Raw genomic sequence first — 24,293 nt, 5'->3', positions numbered from 1 at the left:
GTAAAACTAAATACATGTAAATTATCAATTATTCAGTTCATGTGTCCCGAATCACGTAGCAGGAACACACAGTTTATAAATACGTCACACGCCAAAACTGATCAGTTGTGTACAAGTGTGAAGCTTTAGAAGGCTGCGTACTGATAAATCGCGACATTGAAAAACACAGGAATCGCGTTCAAAAGACGTTTGCTGTTCCAAAATGACGGCAGCTTTATCCACTCTGCACCGGTGCAGATATTTGATGATTTTAATGATTTTATCGACGTTGCACTATCCGTGCAAGACAGAAGACCTGCTTGACGCAAGACTTTTCAGTAGAGGGCTCACTAAACTAGCTACTGATGGACTTGGTGTCTCTGATTTACAGGTAACGAATGCTATTACTCGACATGGTCGTACCTGGCGGGGGGGGGGGGGGAGGGGGCATTGCACCCGCCAGGAAAACTAAAGAACTAAGAAAACTAAAAAAAACAGAAAAAGAAAAACTAAGGTAAAAAAAAGTTACCCCCCGCCAAGAAAACTTTCCCCACAGACAAGACAGATAAAATCCACAAACTTCCTTTGACGTTGCTCCTTTAAAGCGGTAAAAACATAGCTACGCATGTCATTATCTTCATTATCACTGGTACTGTCCTTCAACCTCGTTCCCAGGGCTTTTCCCTTCCCTGGGAACGAGGTTGACTGACCTTGACACAAACCGGGCCAGTATGTTGTGGTTTATTAAAAGTGATTTTTGTTTTTTATTTATTTTACATGGAAATGAATACGAAACAATGAAAAATAAATATCAAACTGATTTGAAAACTTTTAAACAAAATATAAATTTAAACAATTACATATATCACTCTGGGGATGTCCCAAGTGAATGGCTGTCTACCGTGCGGGGAAAAAGAAAGAAAGAAAAGCCACGACAACAACAGGAACAATTCAATGTTTTCGCTGGCCGTGTTTATGCAATCTTAAACGACCTAAAACAAGATGGCACCATCTGTACAGAGCAGTAAAATATAAATTTAAAAACAAATTACAAGGAGTAATAAATTAACCTTGTAAGCGATGGAAATCGAAGTATACGTAACAGCGGAAAAAAACGCTCAACTTTAGTTTATTTCAATTATGTTGCAGTAACGCTTTGACTCGGTTTGTTTTTAAACTGTTATCTCCGTGTTCAAGTACACTTCTGCATGAATGTGTAACAATTCTTTGTGGTAAAGTTCGTTATGATAATGCTTGCTTCTACTTTCCATTTTAGGAGCATTTTGACAAGTTACAGTTTACTGAGACTTCAGTAAACGGCAGATCCATCATCCCCAATATGGCAGCGGAGGTTTCAGTCAAGTTCAAAGATCGATTTCTCGTTGTACGAAAACTTAAAGAAGCCGTCGAATCCTCTTGGGCCACATCTCCTACAACAAGCCCAACGGAATGTTGTCAGATAGCAGACTCGCCGAGTGGACTAGAGTACGATTCAAGATTTCGCAAAAAAGTTGACTTTTCACGTGTATGTGTGAAAATACCTGAAGGTGCCCTGTCCTCAAGGGAATATGTTGCTGATTCTGTATTAGCGAAGATGGAGAAGATAATGAAAGATCATTCATTTATAAAATGGCAATACTTTGCATCAGAGGATGGCACTTACACAAATTTCCCAGCGTTTGAGGATACTGCAGACTGCAGATCTTATGATCCTCGTTTCAGACCATTTTACGTGGAGACAGCAACACCAGAACCCAAAGATGTTGTTCTTGTTATCGACAAAAGTGGATCAATGAGCTTAAAAAGAATGCCAGTGGCTAAGGAGGCTGCTAAAACATTACTTAGTACAATGAACCCGAGGGATAGAGTAAGTATTGGATGAGGTATATTCATAACAACTTACTAACGATGAACAAGTTTTACTGAACCCCTTTCATTAATTGCGAGACTTTGAAAATGGTGAAAAGCTTTATCGAATGTTGTAAACAATTACTACGTTTAACCGCATGGCAAAATATTATTGATTAAGAACACATGTTCCTAACTCTCCCTCCCCCAACTCTACCTCTGTCAACTTGGCCAAGGACACCAAAACTAGCCGGGTTGAGATTGTGGAAAAAGAGAAAAGAAAATACCCCGTGCACCATCCAACACCGATAACATTTCTGAATTACGACAACAAACGCCCTGCACCAGTTTATTGACCCACTGTAAGGTTTTATTATTATAACGATATTAATCAGTCAGTGACACAAGGCTAGCTACTCTGAGAAAGAAAATTACTTCCGTGTTCCCCCAACATGAGTCGAACTTTGCGCACACCGGTCGGACGTTCTACCACTGAGCTACAAGAGACAAGTCGGACAGTCGGAGAGAGACCATAGAACTAGTCAATACATGACAAACATACCACGTATCGCCAGAATTAGCTTTGTCGATAAGTGGAAATAATATGTGAAAAGAAATGTTGGTATTTTAATGTTAAGCTTGACAAAATGAAGAAAGATTAGCTTTTATTAATTTATGTTAGTAAGTGCAATATGCTAAGCAGGGAGGATTCTTAAACCTATAGACTAAGAGTTCATATTCTTTGATTGATTGACGAGGGATCAATCAGTTGACTGACGGATTGATTGATCGATCGATCGATCGATCGATCAATTGCTTTTGTAATTTATCTATTATTATTTTCAGATTGGATTGGTAAAATTCAGCAGTTTTGCTGAAACACCAACTGGACATAACAATGACTTCAGGCGCAACTGTCACAGCGAACAATTGGCGGAGGCTACACCAATTAACATAAAATACTTGAAAAATTACGTTGATGAAATTACTGCTGAAGGTAAGTTAACAGAAACAATTCGGGTGTCTTGTCATGATTCTGTTATTTTTGTTCAAACTAGAAACAAGTCATACCTTTAAAGAGCAGTAACTAAGGTCAGGATTACAGTCATGCTGGCTCGATTTTCTTCTTTTGTTGGGAATAAGGGGCAAACAAAGTTATCAGTTTCAAAATAACCGTGTTTTAAATGATCGAATGAGAGTAAAAATGTCCTTTAAACTCCATTGGGAGCTTTATCCTACGTTTGTGATGAAAATTATAATGATACACTTATGTATTTATGTTGCTTTTCCTCAGGAACAACTTATTATTCCAGAGCATTTACTCGGGCGTTCGACTTGTTGAAGGCTTCATCTGCTGGAGAGGATCCGTCCAGGAAAAAGGTCATTATCTTTTTAACAGATGGTGAACCAACCGACGATGGAAAGACAATCATGCAGACGATAAAAACGAAGAACGCAGAGCTTAACAATGCAGTCGTAGTAATGACGTATGGTATGTTACAGAACTTGCAAATCCTTGAAGATATTGCTAAGCAAGATGGAACCCGGTATGGTGTACCAAAAGCGTCTGACGTCACTGTGAGTACATTAATGATCGTTCGTTTTATTGGGTGGGGGATGGAGGGGTGGAATTTGATAGTAAATCCCCTATATAAATAATGCCACCCGTTCTTCATCAGAAATGTTTTACACTCCTGCCCCCTTAAAATCCAAAATATTTGAGTTGATCCCCCTCAAAAATGATAAAGAAAAATTAAAACTTAACAAGCCAAACTTAATTATATCAGGTAAAGTTGCAGTTATGTGTTTTCCTTATAAGTAATTCATAAAGTCTCAACGAGATGCAGCTGGAATGATATGAAATCGCGAATGTCTTAACTGCTTCTGTTGCTGTTATTAACGGTTACAATAGTGAAGAGTTTTCATGCTTGGGCGATTACAATTGTCTATTGTTTTGTCTTAACGTTCCCTCGACAATTATTGATCTTTGAATTTTAAATAATCTTATATCACTTTTCATACTTGCAAAAATTTTTGAGATCAAGTCAAAACAGTCGTAAAAATAAACAGTAGTGCATCTGTAATATTAACTAACAACATGGAGTGAGCTATGTGCTGAAACATAGTTAACATTTTCCTTGATTTTTATTTTATTCATCATCAAAATGAATGTAACAGGCCTTTATTATTATTATTTTTTTAAATTTTGCTTCCTATATTTAAAGGCTGGAAAGTTTACGTATGTAAAAGACACAGAAAACCTACGAAAGGATTTGGCAACATATTACGATTTCTTCTCAACAAAAACTGTTCGCGATGAACCAATCATCTCCATTCCCTACATTGACGCCTTTGGAACAGGCAAGAAAGCTATATATAATTCATTTTTTTCTCTATATTGCAATAAAGTTGTTATAAATAAAAATAAATAAATAAATAAATAAATAATGTGCTTTATCAGAAATGGTAACTAATGGCTGGTTTGGTTGGTGGGACAAATGTTAGCTAATTTCGTCTTCTGTTCAAATGGGAAAATTCAACCCGGTCACCGAGATAAATAGCTGTGACAAGATCATCCAAGTGTAACATTTAACAAAAAAGCATTCGGCCTACTGAAAAGTGTCTCTAGTATTTCTCCTTTCCGTTATATCGGAAAACTCATAACCGACTGATAAAATTCATTCTGGTCTAGAATATCGTCGACACATTCGTCCTTTCACGGAAAAGCGTATGTATTTGAAAAAAAAGTTTTTCCGGTAACCTGAGTACCTTCAGCCCTATTACTGGGATCTCGGCCGGAAAAATCGAATAACCGGGCTAGCCCGCGCCCTTACATTAACACATTAAAATCTTTACATATGAAAGAGTGGTAAGGCGATTACCGCGCCAGCCCGCGCCGGTTGTCCGAAGCTCATACGAAGAGACCCTAAAAAAATATATTATTTATCTTTTTCATACCTATTCATATTTTTAAGCCGGTCTGGTCAGGAGATGTGCCTGTGAAATTGTAGTTTGTTGTTTTATTGCTTTTCATGGTCTCATGTCCCCTCAATGAAAATTTTGCATTCTCATAGGTGTGTTAACATCCATAACGCTACCTAATATATATTTCTACAAGTCTAGAGATAAAGCCTTTGTCTTATAACTTTCATTGTCTCATAGTTTTCTACGAATATTCTTGTAATTCCTTAGGTCTGTTAACATCCATAACACTGCCTTGTTATCACCAAGGCAAATTTATTGGTGTTGTTGGCACAGACCTAAGCATGGAAGATCTTCTATCTGAAATCACCTACTTTCAAAGAGGACAGTCAAGTTATGCTTTTATGGCGGATAGCTCCGGAAGGACCATGGTGCATCCTCTTCTACCAGCCCCTTCTGACGCTTATGGGGACCCAATTTTTATGGACATCACGGCCTTAGAACCTGAACCTGAGTTTTATTCCGTATTTCAATCAATCAAAAGGTAAGGCAGTTATAGCCCAGGTATTTCAATGAGCTTGAATTTATTTTCCAGCTCTCACAGCGATCAACATTACGATGATAGGCTTTGGTAGATTGTGCTCCTAAAAGTGGCATATTATGCTACTAGCAGTGCTCAAAATTTTGCCAAATTATGCAAAAATTATGCCTGAATTCCCAAATTATGCTTCTGATTTTTGAAATTATGGTCACAAAATGACGTAGATTCTGTACATAGAGGTGCGCAATAACGACACAAAATTATGATGTTTTTCAAATAAACTGTTGTTGCAAATTTATTTGTGTTTTATGGCAGTTTGTCACGGCCGTCAGCTGTGCAAATTAGCTGCTCGCATCTCTAAACCGTTTGTAAAATGCCTCCAACGACTTAACAATCACAATTGTATAGCTAAAACACGCATTGCAAGAACAAACTACCTAAATTTCATTTATTTCTGTAGAAAGTACACCATATTTACTAAATTTTATGAATTTATGCTCCAAAAAGTGTTAAAAATTGCTAATTATGCCGTGGCAGTGCTCGTTTCACAAATTATGCTTTTTAGCTCCAATTATGCCAAAAATTATGCTAGCACAATCTACCAAAGCCTATCCGATGAACTGTCTGATTCCTTTTAACCCGATCCATGGACCCTTTGTTACAAAGTAACACCTTACTGGAGGGCAAGCAACGCACTGGGACATCCAAACCAAAGCGACTTCAATCATTTACGTACACTCGACGTTCCTTTGTTTTGAATGCCTCAGCATAGGGCTTTCCACAAGTTGCTCGGCAACTTTTTGGCAACTTTTCATGTTTCGAGCAACTTTTTTCCCTTCGAGCAACTTTTTTCCACTTGTCATAAATTATGTAATTTAACTACGTCACAATGCGCGCGACATGTAATTAAAACAACAACAATAAAGAAAGAAGACGTTACGTTAACTCGTCTTATTTTGTCGTTACAACATTAACAGTTGTATCATTGGTGCCGGGACCAGCGCGGACAAGATATAATGAGCGAAGAAGAAATAAAGAAATGGAGATCCATCCGAGGAGCATACAAGGGACACTGCACCCAAGATTTCAAAAGAGCAGAAAAACTAACAACTTCGGAGACTCCAGATCAAGCGGAATTGGAGGCGCTGGTGGACAGGTTCACGCGAAGAGCCGAAGAAATAGCACGCATGGATGCCAAAATCGTGATGTCCTTGGAGACAGAAGAGGACATACAACTAGACACAGAAACGGCGTTGTCGTTCCAAGACGACATATCATACTGGCAATTCAGAATCGGACGACTCCTTAGGACAAAACAAGACACGTCGGTGAGCCAATTCCATTATAGTAGTTTAAAACAAGAACCCGCCCCACGAATGCATATCAATTTACCTAAAATAAACATAAAATCATTCGGAGGAGACCCTCTTCAATGGCTCACATTCTGGGACAGCTTTAGCGCAGCTATTGATAAAAATCACGGACTAAGCGATATTGAAAAAATGAACTACTTAAATGGAATGCTTAAGGGAGAAGCGGCGCGCGCTATCTCTGGACTGCCACTGACTGAAGAAAATTATAAAAAAGCAATTGAGCTATTAAAGGAGCGCTTCGGCAAACCACAAATTTTGACGAACGCTTACATGGAGTCCTTATCCAAGATCGACGCGCCATCAGCTGACACCAAAAATCTCAGAACATTTTACGACACCTGCGAGGCAAACATTCGCGGTTTAGAGGCACTTGGAGTAAAAACAGAAACTTATGGAAGCTTATTGATTCCCATACTTCTAAAGAAAATACCCGAAGAAATTCGGTACTCAATATTCAGAGCTGACCCTTCAGCGGACAGTTCCCTAGACAGATTGAGAATCGCCATGCGACAGGAAATCGAAACTCGCGAAAAGGGCCATATGTCGTCTCCAAAACCAACCACAGAGGACGAAGTGCTTGTGCCAACAGCTGGTGCTCTACTAACCGGTACACAACAACGACACAGAACTTACAACGCCACACAAAAGACACCTAGGCCTTGCACATACTGTGCAGGAACACATCGACCTGACAAGTGCGCCAAGATTAAAACAGTAGAGGAACGACGATCCTTACTTCAGAGCCAACAGCGCTGCCTTAACTGTCTTGGTCTCAACCACACAAAAATCCAATGTTTCTCAAAGGGGCGATGTATGAAATGTAAGAAAAAACACCACACTTCAATTTGTGATGAAAACCAAGAAAATACAACCCAAAACGCTTCTAGTCAACTAAAGGAAGACAAAAGGCCGAAGAATGATCACCTATCAGCGGATTCCCTGTCGAAGAACAGAACCCACATGGGAGCAACGCATGTACTCCCTTCTAAAGCTCATATCCTGATGCAATCCGCCGTTACGAAAATAAGTGGAAACAATAAACAGTACTATCAAGCTCGCATCCTATTTGACACAGGATCACAAAGAACCTTTATCACTCAGGAGATGAAACACAAACTTAAACTAGGAACAATGAGAAGCGAACTTTTAGATGTGACGACATTCGGTACACTTCAAGGCAGGAGAAAAACATACGACTTTGTGGCACTGACATTGTCAACAGACGTAGAAGATATCAAAATAACAGCCCTAGTAACTCCAGTTATTTGTCCACCACTATCGGCTAAGGTGAAAAATTTACAGATATCGCCGGAATTACAAGGACTTAAACTTGCTGATCCTTCACATGCATCAGAAAATCTTAAAGTAGACATCATTATTGGCAACGACTATTACGGTCAACTGATCACCGGAAAAGTAATAAAAACCCAAAACGAAGCCTTAATCGCTATGGAAAGCAAATTTGGATGGCTTCTCTCAGGTCCCATTTGCAAAGGGAAGAACAGTCAAAGCAATTTAACCACCCTATGTCAAAGGGTAGAAATCATGCCAGTAGAGGACGAAAAGCTCGACAATCTACTAACCAAGTTCTGGGAAATCAACCAAATACCAGAAGAAAACAAACAAGACGAAGAAATCATCAGAAAGTTTCAAGAAACTATCTGGTTTAACGAAGCAACCGGTAGATATAACGTAAAACTCCCATGGAAGCTAAACAAACACGATCTACCAGCAAATTACAATTTGAGCAAGAGCAGACTGAGCAGCTTACAAAACAGTCTAAACAGGAAAGACCCAGAACTTATAACGAAGTATAACGAACAACTCCTTGAACAACTTAACCTCGGGTTCATAGAAAAAGTCCAAAACCTCGATCATCACGAAGGTGTTTTACACTACATGCCACACTTCCCAGTTTTCAAATCAGAAAGCGCGACAACAAAAATGCGAATAGTTTATGACGCTTCTGCCAGAATGTCACCTAAATCACCGAGCCTCAATGATTGTCTACATACTGGGCCAAATCTGATGCAAGATTTAACAGGCATTCTCTTAAAATTCAGAACACACAAACAGGCCTTCTCTGCAGATATGTAATTTAACTACGTCACAATGCGCGCGACATGTAATTAAAACAACAACAATAAAGAAAGAAGACGTTACGTTAACTCGTCTTATTTTGTCGTTACAACATTAACAGTTGTAACATTGCTTCCATAAGTTTCTGTTTTTACTCCAAGTGCCTCTAGACCGAAGATCTCCGAAGATTATCCGAATGTTGTTTAAAGGCCACACGAACGTTTCCGAAGATTTACGAAGTTTGGCGAAGATTTTCTAGAAAAGTCTGAAGACGTTTCAACTTTCGGCTCATTCTGCATTAAAACATTACAAAAAATCCTCAGCAAACATGACGTCATCATTTTACAAATTTTCCCCTTGATATGTTATTTAGATACTTCTTGTGCTGTAAAATTGCATAAAACTGCTTAGAAATCTTTTTTTGTTTAGAAATCTAACCCTCAAAGAGAAATTAGCATATATTTAACGAAATTATTTTGATTAGAAGCAGCGTTTTGGATTTTTTGGAGCAACTTCCGAGCAACTTTTAATATCAGAAGCAACTTTTTTGGAGTTTTGGAGCAACTTTTGAGCAACTTTTTGAGAAATTACGGGCAACTTTTTGGGAAATCTCGAGCAACTTGTGGAAAGCCCTACCTCAGCATGGCAGAATCTGTACCATGTGACCGTAAGCTGCAAAAAGCCCATTCGATAATTGGTAAGAAGGCAGCTCGTACCACCCGTCTTCAGGTTGGTGCTATGATATATACTACTTATTAACCGAGAGTGAGGTCATTACAGGGGAATCTCAGACCGAGGCCTTGATGTATTGACCGAGCGATAGCGAGGTCAATACATCAAGGCCGAGGCCTGAGATTGCCCTGTAATGACCGAACGGACGAGGTTAATAAGTTATTTATTATATGGCCTTTTAGCGCTATTCAAAACATATCTACAGAACATCGAGGTGAAACTCGCTCTCGCTTTCTGTGGCTCTCTTCGTCGCTCATACTAAAGAAGTATCGGACGGGTATGCCAATATTTTTCTTTCAATTATTGAAAAAATAGTTACATTTTGTCGTTTTCGCAATTGCGCTAGTAGCTTTTACTCACAACTCAAAAAACCGTCGAGCCGAGAAAATTTTTCATAATGCCCGGTCATTACAAGAAAATAATGCCCGCTCAGCAGCCAATCAGAGCGCGCGTACTATTGTAGCCATATAATAATGTCGGATAAACCTTGAATGGACTCTAACCCAAAGCAGTGTGTGTGGTGGCATTTGCCAATATAACTTGATAACAAGGAAAGAGAGCTTTTGATTATCAGGCTGGGACACTTTCCCTTTAACTTACGATAAACAAGATTAAGCTCTGTATATATCTTCTTAACCTCTTTACTCTTTATCCTTTTTTCTCGTATAAGTGGTCGATCTGGAAACAAAACCTTTTCATCCAAACGTTTTCTGCCTCGAGGTGGCAAAGTAAAAGAAGGAGTTACAGTTTTAGAGGTGCCGTCAACTTATCACTGGATGCCAGTTGAAGAGACAAATTTTACCGTTGGAATCGTGGTAGCAGTTGGCGATAAGGACGAAAACCTTGGAAGTCAATCTATTCCTCCAGGTGAATAAAAGAACGTCCACTTACACTACGTAACCCTGGAACAGAACAGTGACAGATGTGGTTGCATAGCAACTCTATGTCTAAATGAAAAAAAAACAACAACAACAAAGAGACAAATTTGCTGCTTCTTTGTGAAATGTATACGACACATGACGATCCGCAGACGGAACGTATTTATAAGTGCATTGTGTGTGCTAATTAGCTGCCAAGACCACCTTCACGTGAAAGTGGTGGGATTACTTATTACGTTGACTTTGTGCTTAATTATACAGGTTTTACGTTTTTGTACCATCGTTTGGACTTAATCAAGCCTGCAAAACCTTGTGCTCACTTTGAAAGATATTCAACTAAAGGTTTGTATAAAGGCAATAAAATGGCATGGTTTAGAAAAAGTAGCGATGTGTTTTTATTAGGTAATCCACAAAATGCTCTGATTTTCATGTTGCTTTGATTAACTCCGATTTCTTCCATATATAATTATGGAACCTCACTAAATCTTTAAAAACTTATACTTTAGATATTATAAGCGAATTAAATGTTATTTTTTGATATGTTTTAGAATCGACAATTGTAAAGTTTGGTGCCGAAGCCTTTAACGATCCATACAGCTATCTTGGATTGGATGAGACCGTATCTCTTGTGAACGCCTACAGAAGCTTTATGACAGGTGCAAGCTCACACAATCCTGGATTCAAACATGGCATTCGGGACACAGTTGTCGCCACAAGAAAGGTCGAGGACATTTGGTTTCGAGAAAAGAAAGATTACACAAAGTACCTGGTTTGGAGATATATTGGCACGGCTAATGGTGTGTTCAGAATGACGCCTGGGACCTCAATGGCGAAATCGTTCGATCCAAGAAAAAGACCATGGTAAAGTATCTGCAAAGGGCGAACGTAATAGTGCATATTTAGTTTGTTTTTTACTTCTGATTCATTAGTTCAACAAACAGATATAACGTGAAAAATACCATGTTTTACTCAATGCAATCCAGTCTAGTCAATCTAAGGGGAGCAGGGATGGTGCTCGCCTCCCACCAATGTGGCTCCGTTTTGACGCCCGGACTCGGCGTTCATTGTTTGTTCTGGTCCTTGCCTTGAGGGTTTCTCTTCGGGATCTTTAGTTTTCCTTCCCCCTGAAAAACCAAAATTACAAATTCCAATTCGACCTGGATAGAGGACCGGGCTCCTGCTGGAGCTTATGTAGCTTCCTCTCTAAATATAATAACTTATCAAAACCAATCTACTCCAATCCAAACCAAACTGTGCACCGCATTTGACAGAATTTTATAAATGTCAAAGACGATAGCATAATAGCGGCGATGACTGTGAAACCGTGGTGATAACGTTGCCGAAATATGATAATGATGATGATAAAGACGACGACGACGACGAAGGTGTTGACGGCGATGGAGATGACAATCACATTGAAGATGATGATGAATTTAAAGATATTTCCGTTCGCATTTAAAAAAATCTTATCATATCGTTTAGGTACCACTCGGCGTTAAGCAACACCGGAAAGGTTGCCCTCTCCACGCCTTACATAGACGCCGCGGGAACAGGAGTGGTGATAGCTGCTGCCCACTCTATATACCGTGGAGAAATAAACAGCCAACATACAACGAATGATCAAGTTATTGGAGTCATGGGTGCAGACTTTCCTTTATCATACTTTAAAAAGTAAGACTAACTGATGATAACAATAATAATAACTTTATTATTTCTATAGCGCAAAAATCCATGCACATATGATCTAATGCGCTTTACATAAATAGTTATCATAGTATTACAACAATAATGTACTTATAAAATTTTTCATATATATACCTATAAAAAACCGATGTAATTGAAATCGCTTAAAAACTTAAATAAAAAAGATTAAAGCCCCCAATACACATTTCGCCCCTGTCTATCTTATATAAAATCTATGTTAAAAACACTACGAACACAAATTATATGCTAATTTTAAAAAAATTAGTTTTTAGCTGTGACTTAAAACTTTTTAAAGTTATGACAAGTAATATTAAATAATTATTTATCAAGAACGAGGGCTAGGGCTGTAATAGTATAGTTGCGCATGGAAAAATGTTTTACGTATACCTTGGAAAAATTTGAGGCAATGATAAAGTTACCGAGAGGAATGATCTTGTTACAAAATCCATCCGCCATTTTGGGTTATGACTTTTTACATTTGACATTGTCGACAAATAAGCAGATCGCAGAAATCGAATTCCGCTTTTGAATTGGACTTTATTCGGGTACCCCCTTAATACGGACACCCTGTTATTACGGAAAGTTTTGTTTGTCCCGTCGAAAAGCTCATGCATTTTCTTTTTCATTAACCCGCTTCTTACGGAAACCAGGTATTACTAACAACGGACTCTTTACTGTGACCCAAGCGACCGTGACACTCCCGTACAAAACTAACTTGAACCTCGCTTTACGCGCACTTTTCGGTCACTGCTTACCGTAATGATTCGATTTAGCGCCCTCCTTCCAATAAGCGCCCTCTTCCGAATAAGCGCCCCCCTTCGAATATGTTTTTGTCAATAAGCGCCCCTATTCCAATAAGCGCCCCCATTCTTATAAGCGCCCCTACTCTAATAAGCGTCCCTATTGTGGATAACTGCCCCAACTGGAGTCATCGACATCGAATAGATAAACTCATAAACATTCACCGTACCGTATATGCATATATTTACTGCTAAAATGAACAATTCTTTTAAAAGTAACTGAACTTTCAACAATTTGTTACTGTTACAGTTTCTGTTTTTGTTTATTATTTCAATATTTATTAAAGTTTTGTTTTGAACATTTGGTTGTTTCTCAAATAATTAAATAAGCGCCCTGTCCCGAATAAGCGCCCTGTCTCGAATAAGCGCCCTCCCTTGAGGTGCCAAAAGTAAATAAGCGCCCCGGGTGCTAAATCGAATCGTTACGGTATTTGTGCACTGCACATTTTCATTTGTAACGATTGTGTGCAAATTGTACATTGTTAGAAAATGACAGGTTAACGAGTTTAAAGAGTAGTCATGCAGTGTCATAATTACGTGCCACGCTAGAAACTGTCTCTCTTTCGGTGTTTAACCGTCCTGTACACCTAGGTGTGAGACATTTGACTCAGTGACTGAACTAAAGTCACAGTTGAGGAATTAGAGATAGGTCTGTTGCTTTTAAATCGTGAATTTGGTAGTCTATATTTATGAAACATGTGTCTGTGATGTCCTTTCCAAGGGCCCGCTTAAAACGGACAGCCTGTTAATACGAACACTTTTGTGTGTCCCTTTGGTGTCCGTATTAACATAGTTCCATTGCATTTTCAGACTCTTGACAGACACATATCCAAAGTGCAAGGAAAGCAACTATGATTGTTTCGTGTTGGATGGTGCGGGATTTCTGATCATGCACGATGATTTTCTTGTACATGACATAACAGCTAAAAAACTGGAATATGTCCACATCACTGAAAAGGAAAAAGACATCGCCGAGGATCTTTTACAGAAAGGATATTTAGTGAAAAGGGACTGCCGCAACTTGGAGAAAATCAAACTACAGAGCTTTTACGAGCTTAAGGTTCCACGACAAGGCGTGAATACGCTTGATAGTAGAGACCGTTGCAAGAAGTACCAGCTTGCTAGTGTGGTGCACAGCAATGCGTTTCTGGGTAAGAAATATAAATTACATTGCCTTTAAATTATCCAAACATTTTAATGCGTACTAAAAGGTCTCATTTTCCATGAATACACAGAAACGCTACAGCTCTTGAACAGGAAGCTGTTACGACAAAAAAATTATTGCGTACATTCTGGGAAATGTCTCGAAATTTGGTTGTTATAGCTTGAATGACGAGTTTAAAATTTCATCATTCAAAGTTGACGTCAGCCGGACATGGTGGAAATACACCAACCCTATTTTATAGGGCGATCTTTGCTGACGTGTATGGTGCCTTACACTAAACTGTATATGCCTATGCTATTTCGCCCTACATTCCATCTCATTTCTCTGAAATTTAACAACATGTAATCCTTCTTTACCATGTATTTTCAAAGGAGAAAAGTAGAAAGGTCTAGTATGCTTCTTTTTAAAATTGCTTGCTCGAGAAAAAAATACCACGTGCTGGTTACTAAACAAATTGTGCGTATGTTACTGACAATTCTATGCTATTTCTACTTAGCAAGATTGCACCTACCTTGACACAATCCGCATTGTTGACATGTTTGTATATCGACAGGAATCATATCACGTGACAGTTCATGTTACTCCAAATCTTGCACGTGCTCCATTAACAAAGAATGCTCCAATGTGCAGGATTTGACCTGCCAGTGCCCATGCTCCTCGCCACTTAAGTTCCATTATTGTAGAAGCGAGTTTCCCGTCAGCAAGTAAGATAAAACATTTTTTAATGGTTTATAAAGTACATGTACTTGTGTATTAATGTAAAGAGGGGAGAAAGGGTGGTTTCAGGGATAAGCAATAGAGGGAAACTTAAATCCCATACTAATTAAGACATATAGTCAATAGATGGAAATGGTTATGAAGCCCAGCAAAGGTCTGTGTTACAGGTTTTTGTTCGCCATTTTGGGGTAAACCGTGCACAAAATCTGTGATAACTTGTGTTCATGCAACTAACGATTACGTAATTCGTGCGCACAACAAAGAATGTACACTACTCATCAATGAAGGTGCATCCATAAAATTGGAAGTTATATCATTCCAGTCCGTAATATAACTGTTAAGAAATTAAAAGAAAACTAAAAATAGTTCGTTCGAGGAAGCTTAGGCCTTTTGGGGATAAATGTCACAATTTCCAAAGGCATAAATGGAAAACATTCAATTCGATATCTTGGCCCAAGTCTCTGGAGCAAGTTACCAAATAGAGAAAGATCGGCCATCCGTCTCAAGCAGTTTACGATCCAGATACGCAGGCTTAATTCAAGTAACATCTTAGATGGATGAAGTGGCTGCTATTTTTGCAAATTATAATTGTAATTTTTCTTACAGGATTTTTGTATATATCATAAATTTCTTTCAGAAATATGTTATTCATTATCCGTTTTCCAATAATTTTTTATATACATTTTAGATAGTTTTAGTTAGGTGTCCCCTATTAGCAGTGGGGTTCCCCACTGCTAGATGTAATACAGTAGACACATTTTTGTCATTATTATTATCATTATTATTATTATCATTCTATACATTTGCACCAGGCATATAAATTTCCTTAATTCCAGCGAAGGCCACTTCAGATCCTCGAGCCTTAAATGTTTTTCGTTTGTGGTACAGTACTGTTGTATGGAAACGTTACACGATCATTGTCAAAGGTAATAATTTTAAACATTTCATTTTTTTCTTCGCAGTATTTCTATTTGTCCAGTACCAGCCCCTGTCGTCCCATCTGAAGAAGTCAATGATCCTTCAGTAAGTGGCTTAGAAAAATGTTTTGACCCACAGTGCAAGAATAAGACAGATTCAGGGTCATGTGACGGAGTGGTGGGATGCTATTGGTGCGTTAGAGACAAGCACAACGCTCCACTTTCCAAGAAATACTGCGCTGATATCAATTCCTGTTATGGCGGAAGAGAAGGTACGTTCGGCTGAATTAAATTTTTTTTTCCACTTGGTGTGGTCAACAAACGAAACCAGTCATACAAACATATAAACAAGCTTACATCCTGATCCATAAATCCACTTTGGTTAATTGCTGTTCTGGTCAGCAGAGGACTTGGTGTATCATATGTCACCAATATGTTTACTTTATACAGTACTACTTTATACAGTAGTGCTTTGTACAGTACTTACTACAGTAGCTTTGGAGAGAAGGCAGATGTTTAACAATTATCGTGCGAAATCGCGCGGAATATCGCCTGATAGTTAGCCGAATTGGCTAGGAACAGGCGATATTCCGCAAGATTAAGCAGGATAATTATTTTTATTATTAAACAATTTGTCAACGAAACACATTTTGAAGTTGTGGTTATGCAGCGGTTTTTAAGTGACAGTCCGTCTAAGGATCGACCGCTCAATTTGAATGAAAAGTTCGATTTCCTTCAAAATTTCTCCACTAAACAAGGTTGATATAAGGTGAAAGAAAACACCTTTCTTTGGTTCTCGTTCTCGATAATACTTGAGATTTTGAGGCTAAAGTCATCGATACCCGAAACCCACAAAACGGGCCTTTCAGCAAGCCGAAATTAGCCCAATTTTAAATGCTTGGTGCCAAGCGTATATTTAACGGACGAATACAAGAATAACACCAGTAATAGATATACCATAGTACTTGATACAAGTGGTAAAACCAAATCAAATCATTTCAAATTTTTAAAGTGATAGTCATTTAGACAAGGCAATGTCCACGCCATTTGCAAGTAACGGGCGAAGTGCCGTAGCAAAAATCAAAATTTCTCAAAATTCTGACTTACTCCGAGAAAGTCTTCTATTTTTCTGAAAGGTATAAAGATAGTTCTTAAAAACCATGAAATAATATTTAGTGGCACCCGAGAATTTGAGGAGATATAGACGGAGTAAAGTTCTAGAAATCTGGCAAACAGTCGAAATCAAATGTCACTAGCACAATTCTAAATTTTGTCAATTTCGACTTCGGTTGACTTATCCACAAACTTAAATAACCTGTTATCATAAAAAGAAGAATATTTTATGTCTCACCTTCAAATTCTCACCGCTCTTCTTTTACGGAATCATTTCCATGGCATTTCTTTTGAGATTATTTCCACTTTTTCGGCCACGCTACTTGTTATGTTCGGGAGAGTTCGAATTCCTCTTGCTTTGATTGTTGCCATACTCCGCATAAATACTGAATGTTTCCAAAGTGGTCCGTGGAACGAGTGAAGGTAATCGTCTCAACATTTTGCTGGTTGACGAATACAACAGCAGCATCAAAAGGAAGGAAGAAAATCGAGCAAGTTTGTTTTGAAAACCAGCTAGCCGCCATGTTGGTTTCAAAGTACTACCGCTGACCGCATCAACAAATTGTGCTGGGCAAATCAATGGAAACAATAACTGCAAGCAGTTTATAACCGTGCGGACCACCTGACCTCTTTCAGTGCTTTGGCTTAAAGGCACGGCGCCGCACAATAAAAAATCTTTAGGAAAGCAGTCACTTGAGAAACACACAAGTCGTTTTTGCGTTAGTCACGGAGTGTGCGTGACATGAATTTCCTTCACTGCGTCATCTTTTGCTTTTTAAAAACCACATGCCCAGCCGGATAAATGCCTGCATGCTTACGCATGCAAATATTTATTTTGTTCCGAATGTTCAATAAAAACAAACCCAAACCAGTTCGTGAATTGCATGAAAAAAGAAAGCCAAATCAAGCCAAAATAAAAAGTAGACTAAGGCCATCCCACTGTATTTCTCCGTTTAGCGTCGTCCGACGAGCTTTTGGTAATTCCCCTGGTGCGATGACGTGTACTCCGTGCCTTGACACATTCTTGCTGAGCTTGCAACTTACGTTTCGATTCCCAAAATGAACTCAAAACAAAAATTGGAATATCCAGAAAACAAGTCGTTGTTTTGCAATATTCAACACGTTCCGGGTAAATTGTACGACTTGTACTCTCTGCGAGCCAAACGCTTGAATAACACAAAAATAAATATTTGGCACAAAAAGAGCGCAGAGTATTCGTAAATATTTTTAAAATAGGTGAATGATTATTTATAGCTACAAGCAAGCGATCGCGTGGCATGGATCTGACGTAGTGGTAGTTTTAAATAGCTTGGACATGTCCAAGCAGTCTTTGGTTTCGCTATGTGATTATATTCAGCCCTCTCTTCTGGTAAAACACTGAAATGAAACAAAATTATACATTTCAGAGAGCAGAGTGTTCATGTTAAATGCGAGTGATCGGCTGATCGCTATTAAACATTAAATCTTGCGTGACCGTGACAAAAGAGCCGGCTGGGCCACGTGGGTCTGGATCGATTTACCGACAAAAAAACTAAAACGACAAAAAAATGCCAGGCAAATTATGAACCGGCTTCGCACGGTTAAAAAGTGGATAAATAGGATAATCGATGAAGTATTCGATAAAAAAATGCTACTGCAGTGTGGGCCTAATAGAGGTAAAGATGATTTAAAAAAAAAATAAAATAAATCTTTAGCGAATGTCTCCAGGACGAGCACCAGACGAGAGGACGGCTGACATTTTTAGCTATTGTCACTTGAGAATGTGACTGAAACAAACCTTGTTCGCGCTCCGGGTGGCCTTTTTGTTCTCGAAGGGAGTATGGGAAAGCAGGTAGATGATATCCGATATACGCATTAATTTAGGTATACCGTAATGATTCGATTTAGCGTCATCCTTCCAATAACCGCCCCCTTCTGAATGTGTTTTTGTCGTGATAAGCGTACCTATTCTAATATCATTAAAGCGCCTTCAGAGTACGTAACAAAACGTGGTTCAGTCTTCCTTAAATAGCTGACATACGTATATAGTGCATTAAAAAAAACAATTTGTTACTGAACATTACAGTTTCTCTTATCGTTAGTTATCTTAATATTTATTTAAGTATTTTTTAAACTCTCGGTTGTTTCTCAAAAAATTGAATAAGCGCCCTGTCCCAAACTATCACCCTGTCTCGTTTAAGCGCCCTCCCTTGAGTTGTCAAAAGTGAGCGCCAGATCATTAAGGTAGTTCTTAGTTGTTTTTTTTTTCTCGGTGGAAGGCTCCTCTATAAAAGGGGCAGGGATGCTTGTCGGAAATTTTAAAAAGAGCCCCTAAAAGAAACTAACGTGGGTGTGGCTCAAGCTTTTCTTGACCCATGAAAGTCACCAAAAAACTAAGAATATAATTTATTTTTGTATATTTCTTTCAGTGCACCCGGAAAAGAGACCATTTTGGCTAAAAAATGTTTGGACTTTTGCCTGAAACTCCCCGAGCGAGACCAAAATCCGAAATTTACATCCCTGAAATAGACGAGGATCATCCCTGCCGCTTTTTATGCAAGTCCCCCTGAAATGAACGCTCCCTAATCTGCTTATGTAGACAAACACAATAGAGTAAAAAAAAATAGAGTGACTTATGCCATAAGCCTACAAAAATGACGTTCACTCTAATGAAGTGTTACATAGATTTACAGTCAGAATGCGCATGTCTGATATCATTTCAAATAAAACGAGGTCTTATTCAAAACACAAACACTGCTGAACAAATGCAGCTTAATGAGCCACCAGCCCATTCTCTCCTTATGCGGTCGTAGCAGCTTTCCGTCATGGGATTATTTCCGTGACTTCCGATTTCAGCATGTATTTGAAGTTCACGGAAGCTCTTGAAAAGTTTTTCGCACCCAGGTTCTGAACATTCAAACAGCTGACCTTCTTCGGTTGATTCTTCAGTATCAATTCTCTCCGGATTTTTGATGTTGAGATGGCGTGCTTCCTTTAGAGTAAAAAAGTCGCCACTCTCCTGAACAATAAGCCCTGTTTTGTCTTGCTGTTCTGTAATTACGTCATTGAAAGAAATCAGTTTTCCGGGACCTATTCCATAGGCTCTCCAAACGCGCAGGCCTTTGTCATCGTATGTGAAGTTATGGAGCTTACTTAAGCCATCAGTTTTGTTGACGTTAAGAGTGTTCTTTTTCTCGTGGATGGCACATACCCATGCAGTCACTCCCCGGACTGGACGCTCTAATAGTGCAGTGCACATGTCTACAGCACAGTTAATATCATGGCCTTCATCATCAGTATGTTGTTTCGGCTACATTCCAGACAGAGGCGGTACCCAATTCTTCGATGTCGAAGTTGCATGCCTTGTGTAAATATTTGTATTCTGTACACGAGTCGAAATTTTAAACTCCCAGAACTGCTCTCGCGCGCTACAAATCGCCAAGAAAACGGCATAAAAACAAACCTGAACAATGCGAAAATATTTCTACTTCATTTTATTACAAATAAAAGTCGTAAAAGCCGATTTTAGAAAGCTTAAATATTTACAATAGCAATTAGTGAAGAAATTTGAATATTCATATGGGCATGCTGTGATCTCACAAACATAGGATGGTAAGCCTGTGCTTTCCCGCATGATTTAGCGGGATAATTGTTTTATTATTCAACAAATTGTACACGAAACACATTTGAAGTTAGAAAAACTATGGTAATGCAGCACTTTGCAAAACTTGGTACAAATCCTAGTAACCTACGTACATTGTTAGTAACCTACGTTTTAATCGCAGGACATCTGTTATATACGGATAACTAACGACAATGACTTTTTGGTCATACTAAGACATCGTGTGAGTTTGTTAAAAAATAAATGTAGATAGAGGGCGTTTACTGGAATAAAATAGGGGAAGCTTATCATTACGGGAAAGGTGTGTTTGTTATTAAGGCATCACAATCACCTTCTGGGTTCCAATCGACATCCTTTTCGTTAAATGTCTTTAGGGGTGTTGCTACTTCCTTATATGGCGTAGAAGATATAACATGTTTGATAGCCAATTTAGTTTGGCATACCTGTAAAACAATTCCTATCATAAGTGATAATGCAGAAATTCATTTTTTGTTTACACTTACAACTGTGAAAACGGGTGTACTGTGGAGCTTTGGTAAATAAATAATTACCTGTCGGAACCTTCACTAATGGGAGGCTCGTCTTCGGAAAAACTTTGCAGCCATGTCGCCTTCTCGAGCTTCTCCTTGTGTTTTTTTTTCGGCATGATGTGCAAATTGCTAATTAAAGAGAAATAATATAATTAAATTACCTAAATAAACAAGAACTCCTTGAAACACAAGAACATTGCCGATGATGATTTATAGAATTGTGCAATTTGAAATTTTTATAAATATGTGTCTAAAAAGGCAGTTAATTTCAATGGTACTTACGGGATTCCACTTGTATCTTCTCACCAAATAAAGTGAGAACCTCTTTGGTCGTTTTGAAATTGATCACATTTCCGTCTTCAACTTTCTTCAGCTTTCCAGAATGTTCCGGGTATTGACAGGTTCTTGGGGACTGCCAGTATCTGCCAAGATTGTTTCTGTGTTTTGGGCACACAGTCATATCTTTCACCTTACTAACCCCGAGGTCAAACAGGCCAGCCCGAGCGAGAATAAGGGTTACCTCCGTAACGTTCTCGCGTGACAAGTGACAATTTCGAAGGTGATTACTAATGTCATGGAGACATTCGCGGAGAGAAACGACATCTTCCTCGCCTCTGTTCGGCCCACACTGTTCGTTAAGAATAACAGCAAATGAGCAATTTACCTCTTTGGACATTGTCTTCCTAACAGAATAGCTTTGGAAGCATTTTTACATCGATTATCTATTGCTTTGATCAGCACAATTTGTTGATGCGGTCAGCGGTAGTACTTTGAAACCAACATGGCGACTAGTTTTTCAAAACAAACTTGCTCGATTTTCTTCCTTCCTTTTGATGCTGCTGTTGTATTCGTCAACCAGCAAAATGTTGAGACAATTCCCTTCACTCGTTCCACGGACCACTTTGGAAACATTCAGTATTTATGCGGAGTATGGCAACAATCAAAGCAAGAGGAATTCGAACTCTCCCGAACATAACAAGTAGCTTGGACGAAAAAGTGGAAATAATCTCAAAAGAAATGCCATGGAAATGATTCCGTAAAAGAAGAGCGGTGAGAATTTGAAGGTGAGACTTAAAATATTCTTCTTTTTATGATAACAGGTTATTTACTTTTGTGGATAAGTCAACCGAAGTCGAAATTGACAAAATTTAGAATTGTGCTAGTGACATTTGATTTCGACTGTTTGCCAGATTTCTAGAACTTTACTCCGTCTATATCTCCTCAAATTCTCGGGTGCCACTAAATATTATTTCATGGTTTTTAAGAACTATCTTAATACCTTTCAGAAAAATAGAAGACTTTCTCGGAGTAAGTCAGAATTTTGAGAAATTTTGATTTTTGCTACGGCACTTCGCCCGTTACTTGCAAATGGCGTGGACATTGCCTTGTCTAAATGACTATCACTTTAAAAATTTGAAATGATTTGATTTGGTTTTACCACTTGTATCAAGTACTATGGTATATCTATTACTGGTGTTATTCTTGTATTCGTCCGTTAAATATACGCTTGGCACCAAGCATTTAAAATTGGGTTAATTTCGGCTTGCTGAAAGGCCCGTTTTGTGGGTTTCGGGTATCGATGACTTTAGCCTCAAAATCTCAAGTATTATCGAGAACGAGAACCAAAGAAAGGTGTTTCCTTTCACCTTATATCAACCTTGTTTAGTGGAGAAATTTTGAAGGAAATCGAACTTTTCATCCAAATTGAGCGGTCGATCCTTAGACGGACTGTCACTTAAGACTTTGAGCAAATGTTTGCAACCTATGTATATCGTAGGATATCTGTTATGTACTATCGATGGATAAAAATAACATTCTGACTATATATGGGCAACGCGCGCATTTGTTGATTAGAACAGAACCGTTAAACATGCCAAAACTTGCACACAACAATAATTTGGTTCGCTCTGTACAACTTACGGTACCGTAACGCCACAAGGGCAATCACTTTTTCATCATTCCTCCTTATTCATTCTGTAATAGAAATTAGAACAAAATGTGCCGCTTCTGTGATGCAGCTTTCAGCTTCAGCCTCCACCTAAAGTACTCTAGCAGTCTTAATTACTCCAAGTAAAATATTTCGAGAAAGATTAATTGCCAGAAGCCTTGTTTCACGTGGCCTGTGCGAGTTGCAGTAAAATGCAGTGATTTAATTGGATATTGCTCTGTTTGTGTTTTCAGGCACAAGAGCTCCTGGTAGCAGCGGTATTCCGACAGACGACGAAGACGACGGTGATAATGGTGACGGCAAGGGTGGGCTGTCGGGTGGTGCTATCGCTGGTATTGTTCTGGGGTCCATAGCTTTCCTTATTGTAGCTTTCGTTATTGTGATTTACTTGTACGAAGCTAAAGTCAACGGCAGGTGGTGCTAATGCGTACTAGCCAAAAAAATTCCTGATTTATGTTACGCTATGCAGGAGAAGTGCAGATGCCAAAAGCACAATAAATTACAACTGATAGTTATTTAAAAGGGCCCACACCGTCATGCGTTTATTAATAAGAGACACTGTCCCGGCTGAAGTACCGTGTTTTCATAAATATGACCAGGAGCTTGATTTAAGGTCGCGCAGGACCCTTGCTCATTAATATATTCATTAGCCAAATTTCTTGTTGGAGTGCTATATCTTGTAAAGCTTTAATTCACTTACATTTTGAATATCGATTCCTCTAAAATTTAATAAGGATACTCAGTGATGATGGAATTACATCATGATTGTCCTTTTACTGAGAGATGACCGTTGTCTGTGATGTTACAAGCCCTTAAAAGTTTAACTGAAGATAATGCGATTTTGTGTCCAAGTTTTCAGCTAGCACAGCGCACCAAATTAAATGATTATATAGCCTAGTGATAAATCGTAACTTCTTTTGTGTTCCCACTAGAACAAAATTTTCGATTTCAAAAACTGCTACAAGTTTATGGCTTTTAAGAGAGTAAAAATGTGAAATCTAAACTTTGAAACACGCTATCTTCATTTTGAGAAGGAAATTTAAAAATTCGCTCTAGCCAGAACACAATAGAGTACACCAAGTTTATGTTCCTCGCGAATCAACTCTTGAAATTCTATATCGGCGGAGAAAACTTGGACACAAAATTGAAGGTTTTGAGGCTTCCGAAGACCTTCCGAGACAATGTTTACAACAACGTGTGATATATTCAAAGCTGTGAATCTATTTATGATAATTCCCTATGTTCCAGCGCACGTGGCACAAAGCTGAGAACAATTACTAGTAATTACTTGTACAAAAGAGTTTAAAAACAAACATTCTCATGAATATTTCGTTTGTTGTCGGCTTCAGTCGTCTGGCAGTTCGTGCATACTCTTTAAATAAATACATACTAATGATTGCAAGGGTCCTACGCGACCTTAAGCTTGCCATATTATCTAAAAATCAA

At 38.6% G+C, this 24,293-nt stretch overlaps 1 protein-coding gene across 1 annotated transcript; it reads left to right on the top strand.

Moving 5' to 3' along the window:
- The first annotated feature begins 202 nt into the window (after positions 1 to 202).
- On the top strand, positions 203 to 24,293 carry LOC144667364 (VWFA and cache domain-containing protein 1-like). Its single transcript, XM_078528749.1, has 14 exons — positions 203 to 370; positions 1,256 to 1,846; positions 2,674 to 2,824; positions 3,122 to 3,405; positions 4,053 to 4,188; positions 5,020 to 5,293; positions 10,145 to 10,341; positions 10,614 to 10,694; positions 10,901 to 11,213; positions 11,835 to 12,023; positions 13,667 to 14,007; positions 14,575 to 14,725; positions 15,701 to 15,927; positions 23,081 to 24,293. Exons 1-14 carry the CDS (start codon positions 203 to 205, stop codon positions 23,269 to 23,271), a joined length of 3,294 nt encoding a protein of 1,097 aa, XP_078384875.1. The 3' UTR covers positions 23,272 to 24,293.

The sequence above is a fragment of the Oculina patagonica genome, chromosome 10, assembly GCF_052425735.1.
Source record: "Oculina patagonica isolate OP01 chromosome 10, crgOcupat, whole genome shotgun sequence".
NCBI lineage: Eukaryota > Metazoa > Cnidaria > Anthozoa > Scleractinia > Oculinidae > Oculina > Oculina patagonica.
The sequence above is the reverse complement of the archived record's forward strand: the minus strand, read 5'-3'. Positions and strand labels throughout refer to the sequence as shown.